The 19,351-nt window shown below is 44.0% G+C and overlaps 1 protein-coding gene across 2 annotated transcripts in view; it reads right to left on the reverse strand.

Annotated features, from left to right (window-relative positions):
- ATP6V1C2 (ATPase H+ transporting V1 subunit C2) overlaps positions 1–19,052 on the reverse strand; it is a 19,694-nt gene extending 642 nt beyond the window's left edge. The window contains exons 1-13 of one of the 2 annotated variants that reach the window (XM_065632156.1): positions 19,031–19,052; positions 18,766–18,925; positions 17,191–17,258; positions 11,554–11,639; positions 10,732–10,761; positions 6,878–6,972; positions 6,258–6,349; positions 3,935–4,033; positions 2,795–2,863; positions 1,764–1,856; positions 1,246–1,339; positions 903–1,000; positions 392–521 (exon numbers count right to left, since the gene is read on the reverse strand). In XM_065632156.1, the coding sequence (XP_065488228.1) occupies positions 392–521; positions 903–1,000; positions 1,246–1,339; positions 1,764–1,856; positions 2,795–2,863; positions 3,935–4,033; positions 6,258–6,349; positions 6,878–6,972; positions 10,732–10,761; positions 11,554–11,639; positions 17,191–17,258; positions 18,766–18,897 (1,086 nt within the window). In that variant the 5' untranslated portion in view covers positions 18,898–18,925; positions 19,031–19,052. The remainder of the gene's footprint in view (positions 1–391; positions 522–902; positions 1,001–1,245; positions 1,340–1,763; positions 1,857–2,794; positions 2,864–3,934; positions 4,034–6,257; positions 6,350–6,877; positions 6,973–10,731; positions 10,762–11,553; positions 11,640–17,190; positions 17,259–18,765; positions 18,926–19,030) is intronic. The other variant, XM_065632157.1, reaches the window with a different exon arrangement.
- Between the last annotated feature and the right edge of the window lie 299 nt (positions 19,053–19,351).

Below are 19,351 nucleotides of genomic sequence, written 5' to 3' on the forward strand. Positions count from 1 at the left end.
GCTCTAGAGAAGCTTATTTATTTCTCCTCCCTTCATGCACTGGGAATCTTCTGCTTGTTGGTTTTAGGCTGTTCTAATAGCCTACTCATTTATCCTAATTGATTTATCCTAAATTGTTTGTGCACTTAAGATACAGGGAGGGCAAAGCAAGAACTGCTGCTTGCTGAAGGCTTCAAGAGAAAATGTAAGCATTGTCCGTGCCTCCCCATCGTAACCTGAGCTGACCTGTTACCCCAATCCACTCTGTAACCAGGGGGATTAGAGCTGCATCCAAGGCTCCTCACAGTGCAAGGTGTGAGGAGGTGCTTGCTCTAGCCCCGGGGTGGTGGAAGCATTCATCTGGCTAAACCGAGACAAGCTACAGCATGTGTAGTTGTAGTGAAATACATACATCCATTATACTTGCAGCTGCGACTTCATCCAGGTGTTTGAAGACCACATTTAAGACATCTCTCAGGCGTTTCACAGACTTCCTATTTGGCTGTAGCAGCATCGCTTGGAAATTCACTGGGAGGCCATACCTTGAAACACACCAATGTACACGATCACCTGCTGGGAAGGGGCACAGCTTTCCGCTTCTGGCACACCAGCTGATTGTTTCTGCAGTGCACGATCTCAGTGGTGGTGTGCTCCTCCTTATCTGAAAGCATTTTCTTTTTGAAGCCAAAAGAACTAAACAGTGTCCTTCTGTTTTCCACTTTCCTGGAAGTGCCCCCAAAGAACTGCTTTTCATCAGTTTTGTATGTCACCATTTTTGTCGTCATCTATATTGTCTCCTGGAAACTTCTGGAGTGTGGTGTGTAAGGAGTGTTCCCTCCCGTGAAGGAACTGCCCCAGGAGGAAATCTGTACATTTTGACTTCTCCAGGAATCTCTGCCAGCACTGCATGTTTACCCACTTACCTCAGGACAGATTCAACAAAAACTCTCAAGGCTTTCACGTGAATCCATGCCACAAATGCTTCACTGAAGTTCACTTTGAGCCAGCGCAGTAACGGGCCCTGTGAGAACAGATACAACAGTACTGTGATCCCCTCGCTGCGTGAAGCAGTTAGTGGCTCCCAGGTTATCAGATGGTCAAGTGACCTTGGGCAAATTTTGTTATCTACCCTATGTCTCAGTTTTCTAGGCTAAGTGGAACTCAGAGGGGTCTGTTGGAACCATAAAGCTATTTCAGAGTGAGAGGTTCTTATGCACACACTGTCATTACATGGGCATCAACTTCATCAAATCACATGCTACTTACGTATTGTTGTTTCTTATCAGAAGCTAATTTCATCAGCTCTTCCTTTTCACATTTCAGTTCCTTCTCATCAAAATAAAATTCTCGAACCATGAACCTACAATTGAATGACACTTGCTCTCACAAGCCGTAGTCCAAGCAATATGCACATTCATTTCTTTTGCCTCTGGAGAAGCAGGTACAGGATGTTTCACAGTTGCTAAAAGTTAACTGCTTGAAGTATGTGGAGGGTGGGAGTCAAAGTCGCCCCAGAAAGAAACCTTCCTGCTGTCAGTAGCATGAGAGCAGGAAGGACAATTCCAGGATCTGTAGTTTGGTGCTTAAATAGGATCACTGTATCTGCTGCCACAGCTCCTTCCCACCCTGCGTCCTCAGTGGCTTTAGGGCCAGCAGCAGCCCAAATATTAAAGAAGTCCTAAAACGTAGTGATGGATCCAGCTGTACTGCACACAGAACAAGCCTCACCTTACCCTCATCATCTGTTTGCCCACCTGGCCCACCGAGCAAGCAGTGCTTCTTACTTGTTCTCCCTCGCTTTAGCCTTGAAGTCGTCCATCACTTTTCTAAATAGAGTCACGGTGAAGAGTCCTCCCTCTGCATCCTCAGCGATCATTCTGTGGGAGGGAAACTCACTGCTGTGATTTGGCATGGCAAATCCCCATGCTGCCTTTACCTTCCTCTTTTGCAGTTCTTTTTTTGTTTATGATACTGAACAACACTGCTTTTTAAAAACTGCTGTGACCGAAACACGAACAAAGACTTTATTAATACTGGCCACACTATCTCCAGTGTAAAGCTGCCACAAGTTAAGTTCCTGAACCCATCATATTACATACGCATTCTGCCTGCCTGATTTTCCTTCGTTTCCTCGTAACCTTCACCCACTTCCCATACACTTGTGTTTTTGAGAGAGGAGGCAGCACACAGCTTTCTTCTGTCTCTGTGCTTCCTGCTTCTTCCATTTCAGAAAATATCGCTGTCACCTCTTGTGCCCTGCATTGGACCTCATGGTCTGTGTGAGCTGAGTAGTGGAATATTTAATTTCTAGGAAGGAATTTTTAATCCAGCCGAAAGGATAAGTTAATATGGCCTTTTCTGTTGCAAATGACAATGCACAGAATGATCCTGTTCTACAGCAGGAAACAATTAAAGATGCAAAGACAGTGTTTGATCTTTATAAAAAGCAGCTTCCATAAAGTTCTATGTGATAGCACGTGTATGAATTATGCCTGGATTACTGTAACAAATTGTTTGTCTGTTGTATACAAAAAGCAAAGGCCCTCATTGAAAGCAGAAAGAACTAGATTACTGGAAAAGGGAACAACAAGCTAATTGTGAAAAAACAGTGATTTTTTTTTTTCTTTCATCTGTACTTGCCTTCAACAGAGTGATTTCTGATTTCAGTTGAGAATGAGATTGGGCAAATCTGTATGTTAACATGGAGCCCATGTGTTAGACAAGTGATTCCTTCCAGGATCCAGCAATCTGAGAGGCTGAAATATGGCAGGGATCTCTGAAACAAATAGGGACCTTAATTTGGAATTTCACTTACTTGGTGGAGCGAGGCACTACCATATCGGAGAGAGATTCATAGGTCTTCTGCCACTGTACGTAGCTTGATCTTCAAGGAACACAAAACAAAGCATGGTAAATAAATACTGTATACTAGAAAGCAAATGTGTTGATAAATATAGTTAAGCCAATGGCTTAAGTTGGAGCTCTTTGTGCTGGGTTATGGGATAAAGAGACATGAAGCGTCTCCTTTCCTCTCCTAGTCACCAGTTAGGGAGATGTTTCCCTCAATGCTGCACCCTCAATCCTCACTTTGGGTCTTGGCATGAGGAAGGGCCCAGAGCAGGAAGCTGATGGTGGGAAGAACGTGGCTTTTGGTACATACTTCCAGGCTACCACAGTGTCCCACACTCCGGGAGCCCTGCACAAGCTGTCCCTGCTCTGTGGGTAGGTGTGGTGGTGTATCCGCCACGTGCAACCCCAGAGCTGATCTGGTGCTACTCTCAAACATGGCAAGTGCCAGCACTGGGAGAAAGGGGCCAAGGGGTTGGTAAGAGTTTGCGAAGTGAGAAGTTTGAAAGAATGTGAAGATAATAAACTCAACAAACAGACCTCAAATAGTTTTTTGTAACATGGTTTTCAGAGACAGAAAAGTGGTGGCACTATAAATGTGTGTGTGTTGGGACAGAGCTACACAGAGAGGAAGTTTTGTGTAGGCTTCTGAGCAGGACATCGTGTAACTTCACAACTCATGGTGATGGCACTCATCCTACATGCAGGCTCTTACAAATACATGGCCAGCAGAGGCCTTGTGAGTTTGACAGGTCTAATTCCTTTTAGAAAGTGGCTAAGCTCCAGTAAGAATATTTTTTTTCTCTCTTTTTTTTTTTTGACTTGTACTATTCCTACCAGAAAGCTGTTTCAGAAGCCACTCTATAACCATTAAAAACCTACATCCCAATTCTGTCCTTCTCAGAGTTCAGACCAGTCTTTGTCCCTTTCTTTTGTGCCAGCATCGCCCTTGGCAGAAACTGTTTTTTCCCTTTGCTAACAGCTCCATCTGTGCCCCAGCCACCGTGCAGATGAGCTGCCCCAGCCTGACCCAGAATTGCCTGGATCCAGTGCTTAGTCCTGAAACTCAACGTCACATGGAACACGTGTGCACACGCTCCTGCCTTACTTTGGCACCACAACGAGCAGCGTGATAAGATATTCGGAATTCAGAACAAAGTCTTCTTTATGCACAATGTCTGCCAGGGTCCGAGTCAGCAGATTTCCCCTACGGTGAAGAAGACAAATTAAAAATAACATTAGCAGGAACCCAGCAGCAGCACACTGGAGGTATTGTGCTGGGGGTGCATTTGCTAACAGTGTATGCTGGGGTAGAAGGCGGCTAGGAAGACAATGGCTAAAGGACACGTTTACACTTCTAAAATGGCCATTTAGTTATTTTTACTGCAACTACAAAGAATAAAAAAGCAACTAATACTAATGGCAGAATATTAGTGACTAGCTGTAGGTTAGATTATGCCCTTTATGTGAAATTACACCATTCTGCTGCTATTGTTTTTACAGTAAAGGTGTAGAAGCTTGGGAAGCGCACATCTGAAGTTACCACCCTGCTCCCAGTCATTGCTGCATCGTGCGGGAGGCACCTGCTTCCTCAGGCTGCCTGTTGAGCTGCTGTGTGCCCATGCTTCGGTTGGAGCAGGCCATGGTGGCGCGGACCTCAGCCACCAGAGCAGCCCTGGCACACCCGCACCGCCATGGACAAGCACACTGAGAGTCCTCCAGCTGAAGGACAGTGGGAGCAGCAGTCTCATGTGCAGGTGGGATCTGCAGGAGGGGGCTCTTCACAGTCTAAGCCCACTTGGTCACATTAAATCCCACTAGTGCTGCACAACTAGTAAGTGTAGATGCCTGGGGCTGGCTGGGCACTGGGTGTGTATGGGGAGAGAGCAGCTGCACTCCCTGTCACTGGGCAGGAGTAAAGAAGGACCTAAAACAGCTGGGTTTGGCTTGAGGTTCACTGTGCCAGTCTAAACATTCATTAACTGGCCACTAGCATCTTATTAGATGCTTGATCAACATCAGAGATGCCCGCATTCAAAGGTGGATGGGACAGTAAAAGGAAGATAGGCCTGGACCATGAGGTCTCCATTCTTCTCCATTATCACCTTGCTGGAGGCCTGGTACTGCTCGTGTTCCCCGCACAGAGCTTCTGCCTCCCTCCGGGTGCTTAAAGCTGACGTGAAAGCTGGGGAGATGCTGCAGGAGCGGGCTGGGAATACAAACGGTGCCAAGAAAAAGGAAATAGGAGCTAATATCCTCTTGTCCCTCGTGCCCACGATTATCCATATGCACGCAGCCTGAGACAAATGTGTCTAACACTTGTCCGTACCAAGCTGGAAACACAGGCCAGTGCACTGGTTGGCAGTGATGAGGCCACAGGAACTCAGCAGAGACAGGGGGAGATGTAACTGCGATACGGCTCTGCAGTCCCCATGTTGAGCAGGTCTCCATGACGGATAGCTTTTTTTTTTTTTTTACAAACTCATTCTGAACTGCCCTCTGGAAGTATTTTTTTCTGCAGTTTCTGGTTGGGTTCAGTGGAGTCGGTGCCAGGCGTGCTCATTTTAGCTCCACATTCGGAGCAAAATTCCAGCCACCCTGGAGTTTGGTTTGAGCCCCCGTGGGTATCTCCCTTGGGTAAAGGTTGGTTCCTAGGCAGGCTGGCAGCCTGGCTGGCTGCAGTGCTGGGAAGGTGAGGACCTGTGTTCTGTGCCCACAGCAAGGGGCCTGAGTAGGAAAGAGTGGCACATATGAGCATGTGTTGGGCAAGGGCTTGCACAGCATCATCTAAGTTGTTTTCAATGTACTGCTTACTGGAATTTACTACTCTCCTCAGTGATACCCTGGAAAAAATCCAGTTATCAGCACTGACATACATAAAGACCATAAGCAGTTGAAGACAGGAGAGAGAACATTTGGGAAGCCCTGACAGGGCATCACCTGGACCTCAACAGCATGAAAGGAAACAAAGCAAAGAAAAATGGAAGTGGGATGCTGGTGGAGGTGGGAAGAAGCAAGACAGAGCTGTTTCCCATGAGAGCTCTGCAGATGCAGTTCAGAACATAGGAAACAGCACTGTCTTGCAAAGGAATCCACCAGTTGACCCAGCTCATCTAATTTCTGACTCCCTGAAATCTCATTAGAACAATCCAGTGCCTTTGGGTTTGAGTCTCCTCAGGACTGTCTGCTCACACTGCCAGTAGAATCCTATTAGGAACTGCAGTCCTGAGCTGGTTTTGAGACATGCCAATCGCACCAGCTGCCCCCAGTCTTTTGCTGGCTCTGTAGATGCTCAGCATGCCCCAAAGCCAGAAAAATTTGTTCCCACCAGAACAGATATGGTCCACAGCACAGCAAGGGGTGTGAGTGTGCCCTGTCCTCAGTTCGGCCACGCAGCGTTCTGGATGTGAACAGTCATGTTCTGTACTTACACAGTTTTTTTCTCCAGGCTTTGCAAATTTCCCTTAATGTTGTTGTATGCAGTTGATCGAGTCTTTAGGTCTGTTTCTATTTGAGTCACTTGCTAAAACAAAGTAAAAAAAAGTGAGTCAACTCAGTGCTTGAGGTGTTGTCCTAACCCCCCTCCCGCAAGGACACAGCTGTCAGGCCTTGTTATCTATACTGAACGAACACATCGCGCCTTCCCGAATGGACTGACTGTAAATACTTCATTCAGCCTGCACTGTGTTTGATTTAACATCAGAACAACAATTTCACAAAAGAACTCCAAAATGGAGAATAATACGGCATTATATAAAAACAATAAAATATTATAAAGAACGGGATTAAAGTGCGGAAGCATGTCAATATACTCTAGTAATTCTGATAAAGTGCTATATACTTACAGACTGGTTAGGTTTAAATATATGTATCTTTATTATAACACTAGAAATTAAAATAAATAATATCAACTGCTTCAGTACAAGTACTGAGCCTGTTCCTGCCCAAACCAAAGGCAAGGCTCTCACTGACTGCCGTGAGAGGAGAGACCAAAAACTGACAAAAGACATGCTTCCCATGCTGACATCTTAAAAGCTGGAGTACAATTTACCTTTGATAATGCTTCTGATATATTCTTCAGTGGCTGCTTTATGGGATATTTGGCCATGTCCCATTCAAACCGTGTCAGGTAGCTGATTAGATCAACTGAAAATGCAAAGATATGCATTAAAGCAGGCAGCTTTCCAGATGGCAGGTCAAAATTTGGGTAGAAGTCCCCAGCTACGGCCTAGACATAATGTTGGTTAACATTAGAGAGAGGAATGAACCAGAAGCCCACCTCTGAATCCTCATAGAAATTTGATCTAGATTAAATCAGCACAGATCACATGCCCAACCTAATAATCTTTCTAAACATCCCCAGACTTAGAAGTTGAACTAGAAATCTTTTCTGCATTATACCTAAAACTACAGAACAAGTGTTACTGTAAAACTAGCAGGACACAGCAACGTGCAGCCACAGCCTCATGTAACATACCTCAATCTTGATTGTTGCAATATGCCTGAATTTAATCCCAGCAAGAGCTGTCAGAAAAATACTGACGCAGGACCAGCAGTAATACTCAGGGTTGTTAAGAGTTTGATGAAAGATATACAGAGCATAGCTGATGTTACTTCTGTGTGATTCAGTCAAGTGCTCACTAGAAATCAAACTGATTCAGGTACGATGAGGAATTCCTCACTGGCTTTGCACACAGAGCTCCCCATCTCACACAAAGCCATACGGTATTTCTCTAAATGGATAAATCCAGTCACAGCATCCAAGAACAGAAACTCACAGCAATGCCCTGTGCATGCAGCTCCCCGCCTCCCCCAAACAAGGCACCCATGAGGAACCACCACTTCTTCCCAGAATCGAGGGGACATGACACATACGACACCCAGCTCCTAGAACAGGATCATGCTGGCTTGCTCTGTTTGAAGACCAAGGCTCCTTAACATGACAAAACATTAATGCAGGGATGTCAAGTGCATTTTCACTGGGGGCCACATCAGCCTCGCAGTTGCCTTCAAAGAGCCGAATGTAATTTTAGGACTGTATAAATGTAACTACTCCTAGATTTATACAGTCCTAAAATTACATTTGACCCTTTGAAGGCAGCCATGAGGCTGATGTGGCTGCTGGAGAAAATGAGTTTGACAACCCTGCATTAAGTCTTGCTATGTTACGGTACCAAACAAGGAATTCTCCTCTAGCAGCTCATGAAATCAGACAGCTCTGCCTGAGTTCTGAGAGCCCTTAGGATGCCAAACTCATTCCTACATAGTGTTCTTGGGACACTTTATGGATGAAGTCACACATACTGCCACAAAAGCAGAGGGGCTGGGGCTGTCCCCCTGTGGGTCAGGGAGCCCGGAGAAGACAGCAGGCAGGGTCTCAGCGTCTAGACAAAGGCCAGAGGCACTGTCACCTGCCAGGTGGGCTTCCTTCCAGACCAGGAGGGTAAACATGGAGAATATCTGGGAAGCTGCTCTGGGGACATGGGAAGCAAAACAAGCTCAAGGTGCCCAATGAAAAGAGGTGCAACGCTGGGGCCATTCGGCACTCTTTGCTGCCTTGTCCAGAGAGTTAATTCAGTCCCACAGCCAAGTTTGAGCACAGACTTCCAGGGTGTAGGGAAAACTTTACGAACCGAGATGCATGGAAAGGAACATAAAAAGTTGTGTAAACACCATACTACCAGGCTGAGGGTACTACTCTGCCTCATGTGACACCGAATATCCTTGGCAGGAGAGCACTATCCTTCCCATGGGCTTCTCTCACCCCACAACAGAGTCAGTTTACCCTATTAGATTTCCAAGCATGGAAAGTCTTATGTTAGGAGGAAACAGGCTTCTCAGCAAGGGATAAACTGCCTGAGAGGCAGAGAGCAATGGCATGATGGTGTTCTCCCCCACTTTCTAAAACCACAGCTGTGTAAACCTTCCCCACATCCAGTGGACAGGAGTCACGAGGCAAAGATCCACCCCCTCCTGCTAAGGTCTGGTTGGGAATCAGCAAGTTCTCCTGAACAGGGAGGTGTGCAGAAAGAGGGCAAAACTGCAGAAGGCAAGGAGAGCTATTGCCCAGCTTCCATGTGCGCAGCTCTCCAGCAGAGCTTGCTCGTGGTCTTTGGAGGAAAGGCAGCAAGGTCAAAAATACATGAGCAATAAAATTTATGGAACATTTTCAGCATGGGGTACACGATACACTAATTTTATCCTGCTCCCTCTCTTTTGAGCTTTCTTGCTTAGGCTCTGCTAATATCAGTGCAAATGAAACCTGCAAAGAGTATGGTACTGCTGGGCTGTATGGAGGAACAGTGTACTCACAGGCTCTTTAAAACCAGGCACTGACCTATATTTAGCTGAGGAGATATGAAAGTTCCCTGAACATGCCCCTTCTATCCTTATATTCCTTGAATCTCAGCAGAATTCAAAGGTTAGGCAGTTGAGCACAGCTTGAATTCTCAGCCCATTTTCCAAGTCCACTCCTGAGCAGAGCTCTGGCTCTGGTGTGGTTTAGTTAAGCAGCCTGATCTTGAGGATGGCACAAAGTACTATGAACACATCAGCAGAAATGAGCTTAAAATGCCAAGCAGTCCAAGCACCCTGATGCTCCTGGGATGGCACCTCTCACTTATGGAACCTGTCAAGTCACTTCTGAAAGACTTGACACAGCTGCCCATCCAGGAGAGATGTCTCCTACCTACCCCAATGCGCTCACAGCTGCCCAGGAACCTCACAGCCTGAATCTCTCTGAATTCTGATGTACTCGCCCAGCTCTAAGAGGCAATGTTAAATGCTTTCCCTTCAAATCACTTAATTTTTCAAAATTGTTATGCTTCCCATTTTGCTTTGTTTTAAGCTTATCGTAAAGAATGGAGTTATTCCATCACATATCAAATTTTAAAATTCATTTGGGTTTAACATTACTATAAATGGAAAAGAATTTGGTCTGAATCTTTGAAAAAAAGCTTTACTTACATTTCACATTTTTTATTCTGTCATAAGGAAGAAAGCACTCCCTGCTGTTGTGATATGCTAAAAATTCCCTTTATTACACAAACACACGTTTTCCTTCTACAAGAGAGACATCTCCATGTGGCTGCTTCCAGCTGTTGCCCACCGGAAAGTAGTGTGTGTGTGTGTGTGTGTGCTCACTTAACTAAAAGAGCTGTATTTTCTCATACTTTGGATTATTCTTCACACGAATCTTACCAAACAACTGTTAGACATACAACCATCATTATCATCAGGTTGTGGACTGAACTGCTGTCTGGAACATATACAACAGAGCTAAAATCTCAGAACTTGTATAGTGTAACTTAAAACAAAATATGAGTTCTGACCATCTAATAGTCTGAAACGGGACCATGCAGCAAGAAGTCACGTCTTATAATTTCATTTCTGATTTCATGACTTCAAGGAAGTCTTCAAATTTAGGGTCCTTTTGCTAACCAGAAAGGGGAGGTGAAAGAATTTGTACAGCAAAGTTACTGCTGCTTATGAAGAATGACACTGGAACGCATTGGGGGAATCCTCATATGCTAAAGCTGACTCCATTTTTTAAGATGTAGTCAATAGTCTTGGAAAGGTTAATGTCTTAGTTTAATGTGATTTGTTTGGATGACTAAATCCAGACAGAGGACAGAAATTAGTAACACACGCAATTAGTAACACATCCTTCTGTTACAACACATGCCAAGCTGATAGGAAAGGAAAATGCTGTAAAAAGAGGAAACAAAGGAAATAAGTTAAACCTGTTGTTTCTCAAGTCATAGGGATATCGTGATCAAGCTACGAGGTTACTTGAGAAATCCATCGTAACCTGATCACTGTATCTCTACAACCAGACCAAGACTTGTCTCTAGCTCTAATACACACAAATGCATGCTTGTAACAACACTGCAATCTTCAACATACTTTTTAGACATTTCATTTTATCCTTTCGCCCTGAAACATAATAAGTGGGGTTATTGTACTTGTCAAGTGGTTGCTGTCATCAAAAAATCAGTCTTATCACATGCAAGAAGGACATTTCCAAAAGAACTTCCTCCCCATGCTTTACTCGTACAGATCTGAAGTACAATACTGCAGACAGTCAAAGGCTGACGGAGTGTGCACTCTAGGTTTATTTGTCTGACAGTTAACAGCATCACTTGACAAGCCTGTCACTAGCATGTGTAACACATCCAAATTTGCTGTACTTTTCCAGGACAGCTGGGGAGAAATTTGCTCTGAAACACACTTAGGGTATAACAAAGCATGCAGAGATCTAGGAGCCACCAGTTCCCAAATGTTAATTTTGCCCTTGACACAAGCTGCCTTTGGGGTCTTGAGTACCATACTGGATAATAAAGTGGGGGAATCAGTTCATGGAGGTCCCAGGTCATTTTAGGAGTGAGGAAGGACATCTCCTGCTTTCATCTTCTCTCCTCAGCCCTGGTGTTAGAAATTATTTCAGTACTAGACAATGAACACTGTCCTGGAAGCAAAACTGGTGCTGGACGAAGCCTCTCCCAACTTTGAGAAAAACGGTAGCAGGCTAGATATGTTCTTAAAAATGTTGCTGCTGGTTGTCCTTTCTAATGTGTGAGTGTTTCAATTCCACATGTTCATATTCTGAAGCAAAGGCAGCAACAATACATTAAAAAACAACAACAACAACAAAACCCCAACAAAAACCACCACCACCACCAACAACAAAAAACAAACAAACAAAAAACCCACATTCACAGCACCTACCTCCATTGGCCAGAAGATTTTCCTGGACTTTATCTTTTGAGTCCTCTATAACTTCTCCTATGTACTGGGCTATTTTCTTTATTACACTTAGGTGTAAGAAGAGAAGCTTTGTTAGTGAAGTAACAAAATGAATATAAAACAGTCGCCACAATGATCTGATAAACATGGAGATGCCCAAACAAAACACTTCTGAAGCAAGGCAGATTAATCTGTAATTCAAATGATGACAAAAAATCCATGGGATATTGCAGAATTAAATGCCATATTTCTAATTACACTGATCTCTGTAAACACATAGGTAATATCATCTCCCCAGTACTCTAGACTTCCAGAAGCTCAAGATTCAGTCTTCTGTACATTCATCATACTCATAGCTTTAGAAACCAGAAGGCAAGCAACCCATGTTTACAACTCCAAAGGCAATGGAGGAACAAGAGGGTACATAGAGACAACATTGGCTGAAAATTGGTTCCATGGGATGCTAAATAAACACTTAGGGCTTGTGGAGATAAGATTCTTACAAAGTACTCAGGGGAAAAAGACAATGTTCTCTTGTTTGACAGGGAGAATTTCCTTCTTATTCCTCTTCTTTAGGAGACTCTTTCTTCTCTTTAGCATGGTGGACTAGACAGTCCTTTAAGGTATGGGAGAACTAGATACAAATCTTCCTTCTGCCCGACACAGAGCAGTGATCTGAACAGAGCCCTTCCTGGAGAGCATTGTCTCCATGCAGTTACTTATTCTGTGTTTATTTTAAAGGAATGGATTCAGCAAGTCCCTCCAGCAGTAGATTCCCCTGGCTCTGGTCAAAGTACCTATCTCATACAGGACAAGAGCTTTCTTGTTTGTTCCAGTATCCTCCTGTACTCAGAAATACCCACAGAATTTCACCTTCGGTTCCCTAATTGTTCCAGGTAGACTACATCTTGTAAAAAAAAAAAAAAAAAAAAGCTAAAAAGTAACTCCCTGATCATGAGACTGGCAGAGACATGAAGTGGACACAATCCTTGGTGTGATGACAGGGAGTGGAGCACAATGGCAAAATGCTTCTCCCTTGCCTTCCTTACAGAGGGGAGACAGGTACTGCTGCAGATGAGCTGGAGGCTGAAAGGGCACTACAGCGTAGGGACAATGTGTCTTGTGACATCCCGTGGCTTTCAAGAGCTCAGGAAAGGGGCTTCAGGCCAGGTACAGATACCATAAGAGCATCAGAGAAAAGGATTTTCTTTGATGTGCTGCAAGGCAGTTATACAGGCTGTTTAAAAGCATTAGTTCACAGAGGTAAAGATTCCCTCCATCTCCATTCCCGTGAAGAAACTTACAGTCTTTGGCAAGGTTTCCCAGTCCTGTGATACAGAGGAAAAATCTGAGACTGCTGATGCTGACAAGAATGCACTAGTCAGAATTCCTGCTGTTTGGGGTCATTTAGCCTGGAGAAGACCTTATCGTGGTCTTTCAGTATATAAAAGGGGCTTATAAGAAAGACAGAGGACTTTTTACCATTGCCTGTAGCGATCAGACAACAGGCAACAGTTTTAAACTGAAAGAGGGCAGATTTAGATTAGACTAAGGAAGAAATTCTTTATGGTGAGGGTGGTGAGACACTGGAACAGGCTGCCTAGCGAAGCTGTGGGTGACCCAAACCTGGAAATGCTTAAGGTCAGGTTGGACAGGGCTTTAGGCAACCTGCTCTAGTGAAAGATGGCCCTGCCCATGGCAAGGGGCATGGACTAGATGATCTTTAAAGGTACCTTCCAACCCAAACTATTCCCCTCGCAACCTTGGACAGGCGCAGTTCAGAGTGCCTGTAGGCGGAATCTACACCACCGTGCCCTGGTTCACAGCCCTCTCTCAGTTTTTCACCCTCTGGCTGCAGCCCCTCAGGGACCTGGTGCCAGCTGTGCGTTGCTGGAGCAGAACACGTGCTGCCCACGCTGGGGCTTGCGGAGGCGGCAGGATCCGCACAGCAGCTCCCCATCAGCTGCAGCCTTGCCAAGCGCCAATGCAATTTTCAGCTTGTAGATGCAGCTGTTTTTTGGCTCCTTCATGATGCTCAGGGAGCCCAAAGGGACTTGGAACAGGACAGGACTCCAGCCCATTTGGTGAGAACAGTATAGCAGGAGGCTAAAGACATGGAGAAAGCAGCCAACAGAGAAGTGTATAAACCAGCAGCTTTTCCGAGGGGTCTGAGCTGCTTTCATTACTGTTGAGTGCAGCTGGTGGCTAACCTGATAGCTGGGATTCAGCTCTGGTCTCTGCCTACAGATATAGACAGTGGGACAGGTATGTGCTGTCATGCACCCGCCAGTCCCAGCTGCCCTGCTGAGGCTTGGCTCCCTTCCAGCCCACACACCCCAAGGTCCCTGCAGCAGGACACAGCCAGGATATTTGTACACATTGGGCCAGAGACATGTTCTCCAGCCGTGGCTTAGTCTCTGTGCCTTGCCTTGCATCCTGTGAAATGCAAGTGGGATTCACTCTTCCAGTACATTCCCCGTGCAAAGACAGAACACACACCCTGTGCACCATTGATGTTTGAGGCAAGTGAGAGGAACCAGAGTCCTGGAGGAGCCCCATTGACTGTAGTGAATCCAACGGCGAGCAGCTTTCACACCCAAACCTTAACCTCCGCCTTTAGGTGAGATGAATCCCACCTTGAGCAAATATCACGCTCAAATGATGTGCTATAGAAGGAGTGGGTTTCAGCTAAACTGCCTTGAGAAGAAGTAATAAATACCTGTAAAGAAAGTAAGTCCATTTAGCCTATTATTATGGCTTGGGAGACTCTCACATTTTGCCTCTGAAATTGCTGGAATGTCGTTACTTCAAAAAAAAAAATTTAATGCTCTTTAAACGATACTGTGTATTAAAGGATGCTACTAGTTAGGCCTCCAAATTGCTGCAGGGAGCAGCAGACCTGCAATCTGAGGCCACTGCAGAATGCTCTGCCAGCTGAGAACCCAGGAGAACCCCCGGGTGTGAGTAACCGAGGGGATCGTCAGCTTGAGAGAGCTCCACGATACCACAGGGTGACATGGAAAAACACCCTGCCTCCCTGTGTGAATAAATAATAAAAGTATGTGGAAACAATAGACCCTGCAAACTCTTGCCCCGTCTCTGCTGTCCTGGCAGGAGGCTGTGCTGACAGGTTTGCGCTGCCCAGCTTTGCTGGCGGGTGTTTATCCAGCAACAGCTCCACTGCAGCTGCTCCAGAGGAGCAGGAAGGGAACTGCTCAGGTCACTGGAACAGGCTTGTAACCCTCTGGATGTCATTTACTCCAATGAAGTGCGAGTGCTTGGCTTTTTAACCCTTGAATCACAATTCAGACTCAACCCCCTGGGCATTTATTTAATGCAAAATGCTTTTGTATGTCCTTGTGGGATTTGATCTGCTAATATATTTATGTTGATTACTCTCTATTATTACTCTGATGCATTTTTCTTATTTTTCAACACATTTTTCTTATTTTTAAATCTTGTTGACCCTTCTTGGTTACCTAGCTCAATAGGCAAATGAGACAAATAGGAACAGTCCTTATTTCAGCAGGTTATGGTGGAAGGGCTTCACTGACCCCTTTGCTCAGTGACTATAACATGTCATATGACAAGTGTCATAACCGGCATTAAAGGGACAATTAGTGGAGTAACATGGCATTCAGCTTGTACAAGGAGCTGTACCATGTTGCCTAGTTAAGACAAAGGTAACAGAAGGAGACAGTGAGCCTAGGAAGCTCATACTGACATCTCACTTGAAATTACCCTCTGATCTTACACAGATCCTGGAGACGGCTTTTCAGAAGTTCTAATTCTTCACAAAACTGGGAATTAGCTAAGCCCTTCTGAAAGTCAGTTCTGCATGGTTTTTGGCAGCTCTCAAACCCAGATCGCACAGTTGCTTGCCCATCTGCTGCCCTGACCAGAGAGCAGCTATTGGCACTGCCTCTCCCCAAATATGCCCCCATCCCCACTTCACGAAATATCTCTGCAGTATGAATCAGAGGCCTGAACATGTTTACAAAGAATTTGGGCAGGTTTTTTGGCAGAATCACAATAAAGAAGGTTTTCTTGATTAATTAAATTGCTCCTGCTAAAAATCCTGAAAGAAGCAGTAAGGTTTAGTTTTAGACAGTCCTGCAAGCAGCAGGGATTTGGACTCGATAATCCTTATGGGTTCCTTACAACTTGAGATATTCTCTGACTCTAAAAAGATCAACGTTGTGTGCAACCAAGAGTGATCAAATGTAATCATTCTAATACAGCCCTGCTGTAGTACCAATAAAGTAGAAAAAAAAAATCCTATGGAGAAATGTATTCTAGCAGACTTACTTTTACTCGGACTGCCTAGCATAGATATAAACAGTTTATATCAGTGTCTCTGTATGTGTTTGCAACTGCTAGACAAAAATCTATGAAAGTATCAAGCATATTTAAATGAGCAAATCTTTATCAGTCCTGGCTGGGAGCGGGGGGGGAAAAGCAAAAAGGCCCACAGCTAACACATGCCTCTGTGACCAAGACCACAACTATATGTGAGGTATGCTTCCAAAGCAAAAACCCAAACCAAACCAAAACACCAAATAAATACACACAAAAAACCTCCAAACAAACCAAACACACACACACAAAATAAAAAATAATTAAAAAAACAAAAACACCCCACCAAAATGAAAAGCACAGCAGCTTGTAGAATCAAAGAATCATTTCATTTGGAAGAGACTCTCAAGATCATCAAGTCCAACCATAACCTAACTCTAGCACTAAACCATGTCCCTAAAAATCTCGTCTAAATGCCTTTTAAACCCCTCCAGGGATGGTGACTCCACCACTGCCCTGGGCAGCCTGTTCCAATGCCTGACAACTCTTTCTGTGAAGAATTTTTTCCTAATATCCAATCTAAACCTCCCCTGGTGCAACATTGATTGCTTCAACAACAAAGTCTAAAACTTGTGACATGAAGTATCTTATAACCTGGCATTTTCTCAGCTTGCTATACTCAGTATTCTTTGTACAGCCAGGTGAGTGTGGCCCAAAAGGCAATCTGGGCAATGATCAGCAGGGAGATCATGTGAGTCTTTGCATAAGTTGGTTTGATATGATGTGAGTCAATAACCTGATTTTCAAGAAGTTGAAGAGTCTGAGAGGGAGAGCTCCAGATTTCATTCAGAAGAACTTATTCCTATATCTAGCTGAAAAGGAGCAGAAGGCTCGAGAGAAAAATTCTGGGGAAATGAGATCAGGGAGGGCTTCATATTCCCCAAATGCCATTTTATTAATTCAAATTTCTAGATCAGGTGGGATGATGTTCTTTAAAAAAAAAAAAAAAAAAAAAAAAAAAAAAAAAAAAAAAGTTTTTTAGCAGTTTCCCTTCAAGAAACAGCTTCCCTAGCACTGTCACTCAAACGGATTGTTGTGCAGACAAAACTATCACTGACTTAATCCATCCAAATTTAAAGGAATGGTCCTTTATTTGCGATGACTCCATGACAATCAACACAAGGGTTAAAAAAAGCCTCTCGACTTTAGCCCAGTTGTAGCCCAGGCAGAACTGAATCAGACAGAGGTGAACACAAGGACATTCCGTCCCATAAAAACAATGTCTGTTTCTCATTTGTAGGTAGTAAATAAGATCTATTTTACCTTTCAGCAAAGCTATCAAGTTTTCCCAACTCATCTGACAGACCAACAAGAGCATCCAGTGTCCCCACCTGTGCAAAAGATGAGAAGTAGGTGAAAGATGCGCAAGTCTGTCTGAGGCTTCTGTTGGCAGAATTTTAGTTACTTAGTGGAAAATAGTAGCAATTCCTTTACCCGAGACCTAGGGCCTTTTCCAATAAAGGAAAAAACGTATATGCAGTCTCAAGATTACATGTCAGTATCTTTCTTCCTGTTTTCATTCCCATATCATCAAGTAGCATAGACTGGTCTTTTGCATGATGAAATAGTGACTAGAAATGCACACAACATACATATTATACAAACAAAACTGATGTATTGAGAGAACCAAGGGAAGCAGCACTTATTCAAAAGGGGGGTCTCTGCTTTCTTTTCTATTGCCAAAGACTAAGCCTCTCACAAAGTCATTGCCTCCAAGACCAACATCTGCTTTTTGTATGACTCTCTGTCACAGTCATCATCTTATGTTTATGGTATGGCAATATATTGCTGAACCTTTTTTTGTAATGTTGCTAGCTCAACATTATGAAGAGTCAAGCTGAAGGAGAAGAAACAAATTTTACATAGAACAATCAGCAGAATATTAAGGGGCTGGTTGCATCTCCAGGCACTGCAAATGCTTTATTTCCTCTGACATTAACAGATTGACACCAACACCGGCTGGGTAAAGCCCATAGATGGTAAAAGCCAGCAATCTCAGGTGCATATGCCAAAAGCAATATTCCCAGTCTGAAACATACATATGAAAATTCAGTAGGTTATTACTTGAGAACAGGCCATGCTCCCCTTTTACTTGCATCCTTATGTAACAGGGATAGCTCAAGTTATAACTGTTAACAATCTTTTTGGATTAAAGCCAGATCCTGAATGCACTAAGTGTAGTTTTGTTAAGTGATAGGTAATGGCAACTCCCCAAGGAACCAAGTTCTACATCTGTGGTAGCTCCGCTGACTTTAATGCAGCATATTTGGATTTTTCATAGCCACAAGTGAAATAAAAATAAGGTGCAGACCTTACAAAATAAAGATTAAATAATGCAAATATTTTTTTAAATAATGGATTAATAGTTTTCCTATTTATATGGTGATATGAAGCTGGCTAACGTATCTGGATATACACATACATACATTTCTGAAGCAGTAATGTGCATTATAGCACTATTTTCTCTGTTAGCAGTCTTACTGGCCCAGTTCGAGATACTTAGCTAGTCCCTCTGCATTAGTGATCCAAGATGTACAATGCTGTATGACTTTCATGTCTGGGAGCAAATGGTACATCAAGAGCAATAAATTAGTTATTTAACTGGTCATCTTCATTCCTGATACGTATATCCTTCCAATGTGAAGGTCAGCTTCAAGCACAATAACTTCTTTTCTCTCTGATCAGTTTTCTGTTGGCTGAACACAATTCATTCCCTGACTCCAATCTTCTTCTGCTCTCTGCATATTACCCCAAAAGATAAATCCCACATTTATCCCAAGTCTTCAGTCCTGGCTAATGCTACTTTATCACACGCACCCAAACCCTTTGCTCGTTTACCTTTAAGTCTGGAATATGGAATCTGCTGTTGCTGGACAGGTTGGATTTAGATGTCACCGCATTCATTCTCTCCCATGCCTGCAGATTTGTTTTATCTCCTGGGGCAGAAATTAGCCAGAACTCCGACATCATCTAATATTTTTCCCTTCGCTCCTTGTCACTGTAGGAACACAAAGCAGGTAAGAGGCTACAAGAGCACTGCACAAAACAGGCTCTTCCCTAAGAACAGAAAAAGTTAGAAGAGATTAATGATTCTTTCAGAAACCTGAGGAGAGTGAGTCAGTCCTGTGTCTCAGGCTGAAATGGAACATGACCTTCTCCGGAATGTCATAGAAAGACTGGGGCCGTTCCTCCTTCCTCAGGGTTGTTCAATCCAGTTTCTGAATGAAGAAACGAAGCTTCCTCCTCCCCTTTTCCCTCCCAGCCTGTTCCATTCCCCTCACACTGCAAGTCCACTCTCCACTGTGCAGTTTGGGGACTTCACTAAACCATCCAAATGTCATGAAGGGTTTCTGCTTGATAAATATTCTCTCTCAAATTTTTGGACACTTGCAGGCAAAAGTGAAAGCAGGATGCAAAAAGACCT

Source organism: Caloenas nicobarica, chromosome 3 (genome assembly GCF_036013445.1).
Source record: "Caloenas nicobarica isolate bCalNic1 chromosome 3, bCalNic1.hap1, whole genome shotgun sequence".
In the NCBI taxonomy this organism is placed as follows: Eukaryota; Metazoa; Chordata; class Aves; order Columbiformes; family Columbidae; genus Caloenas; species Caloenas nicobarica.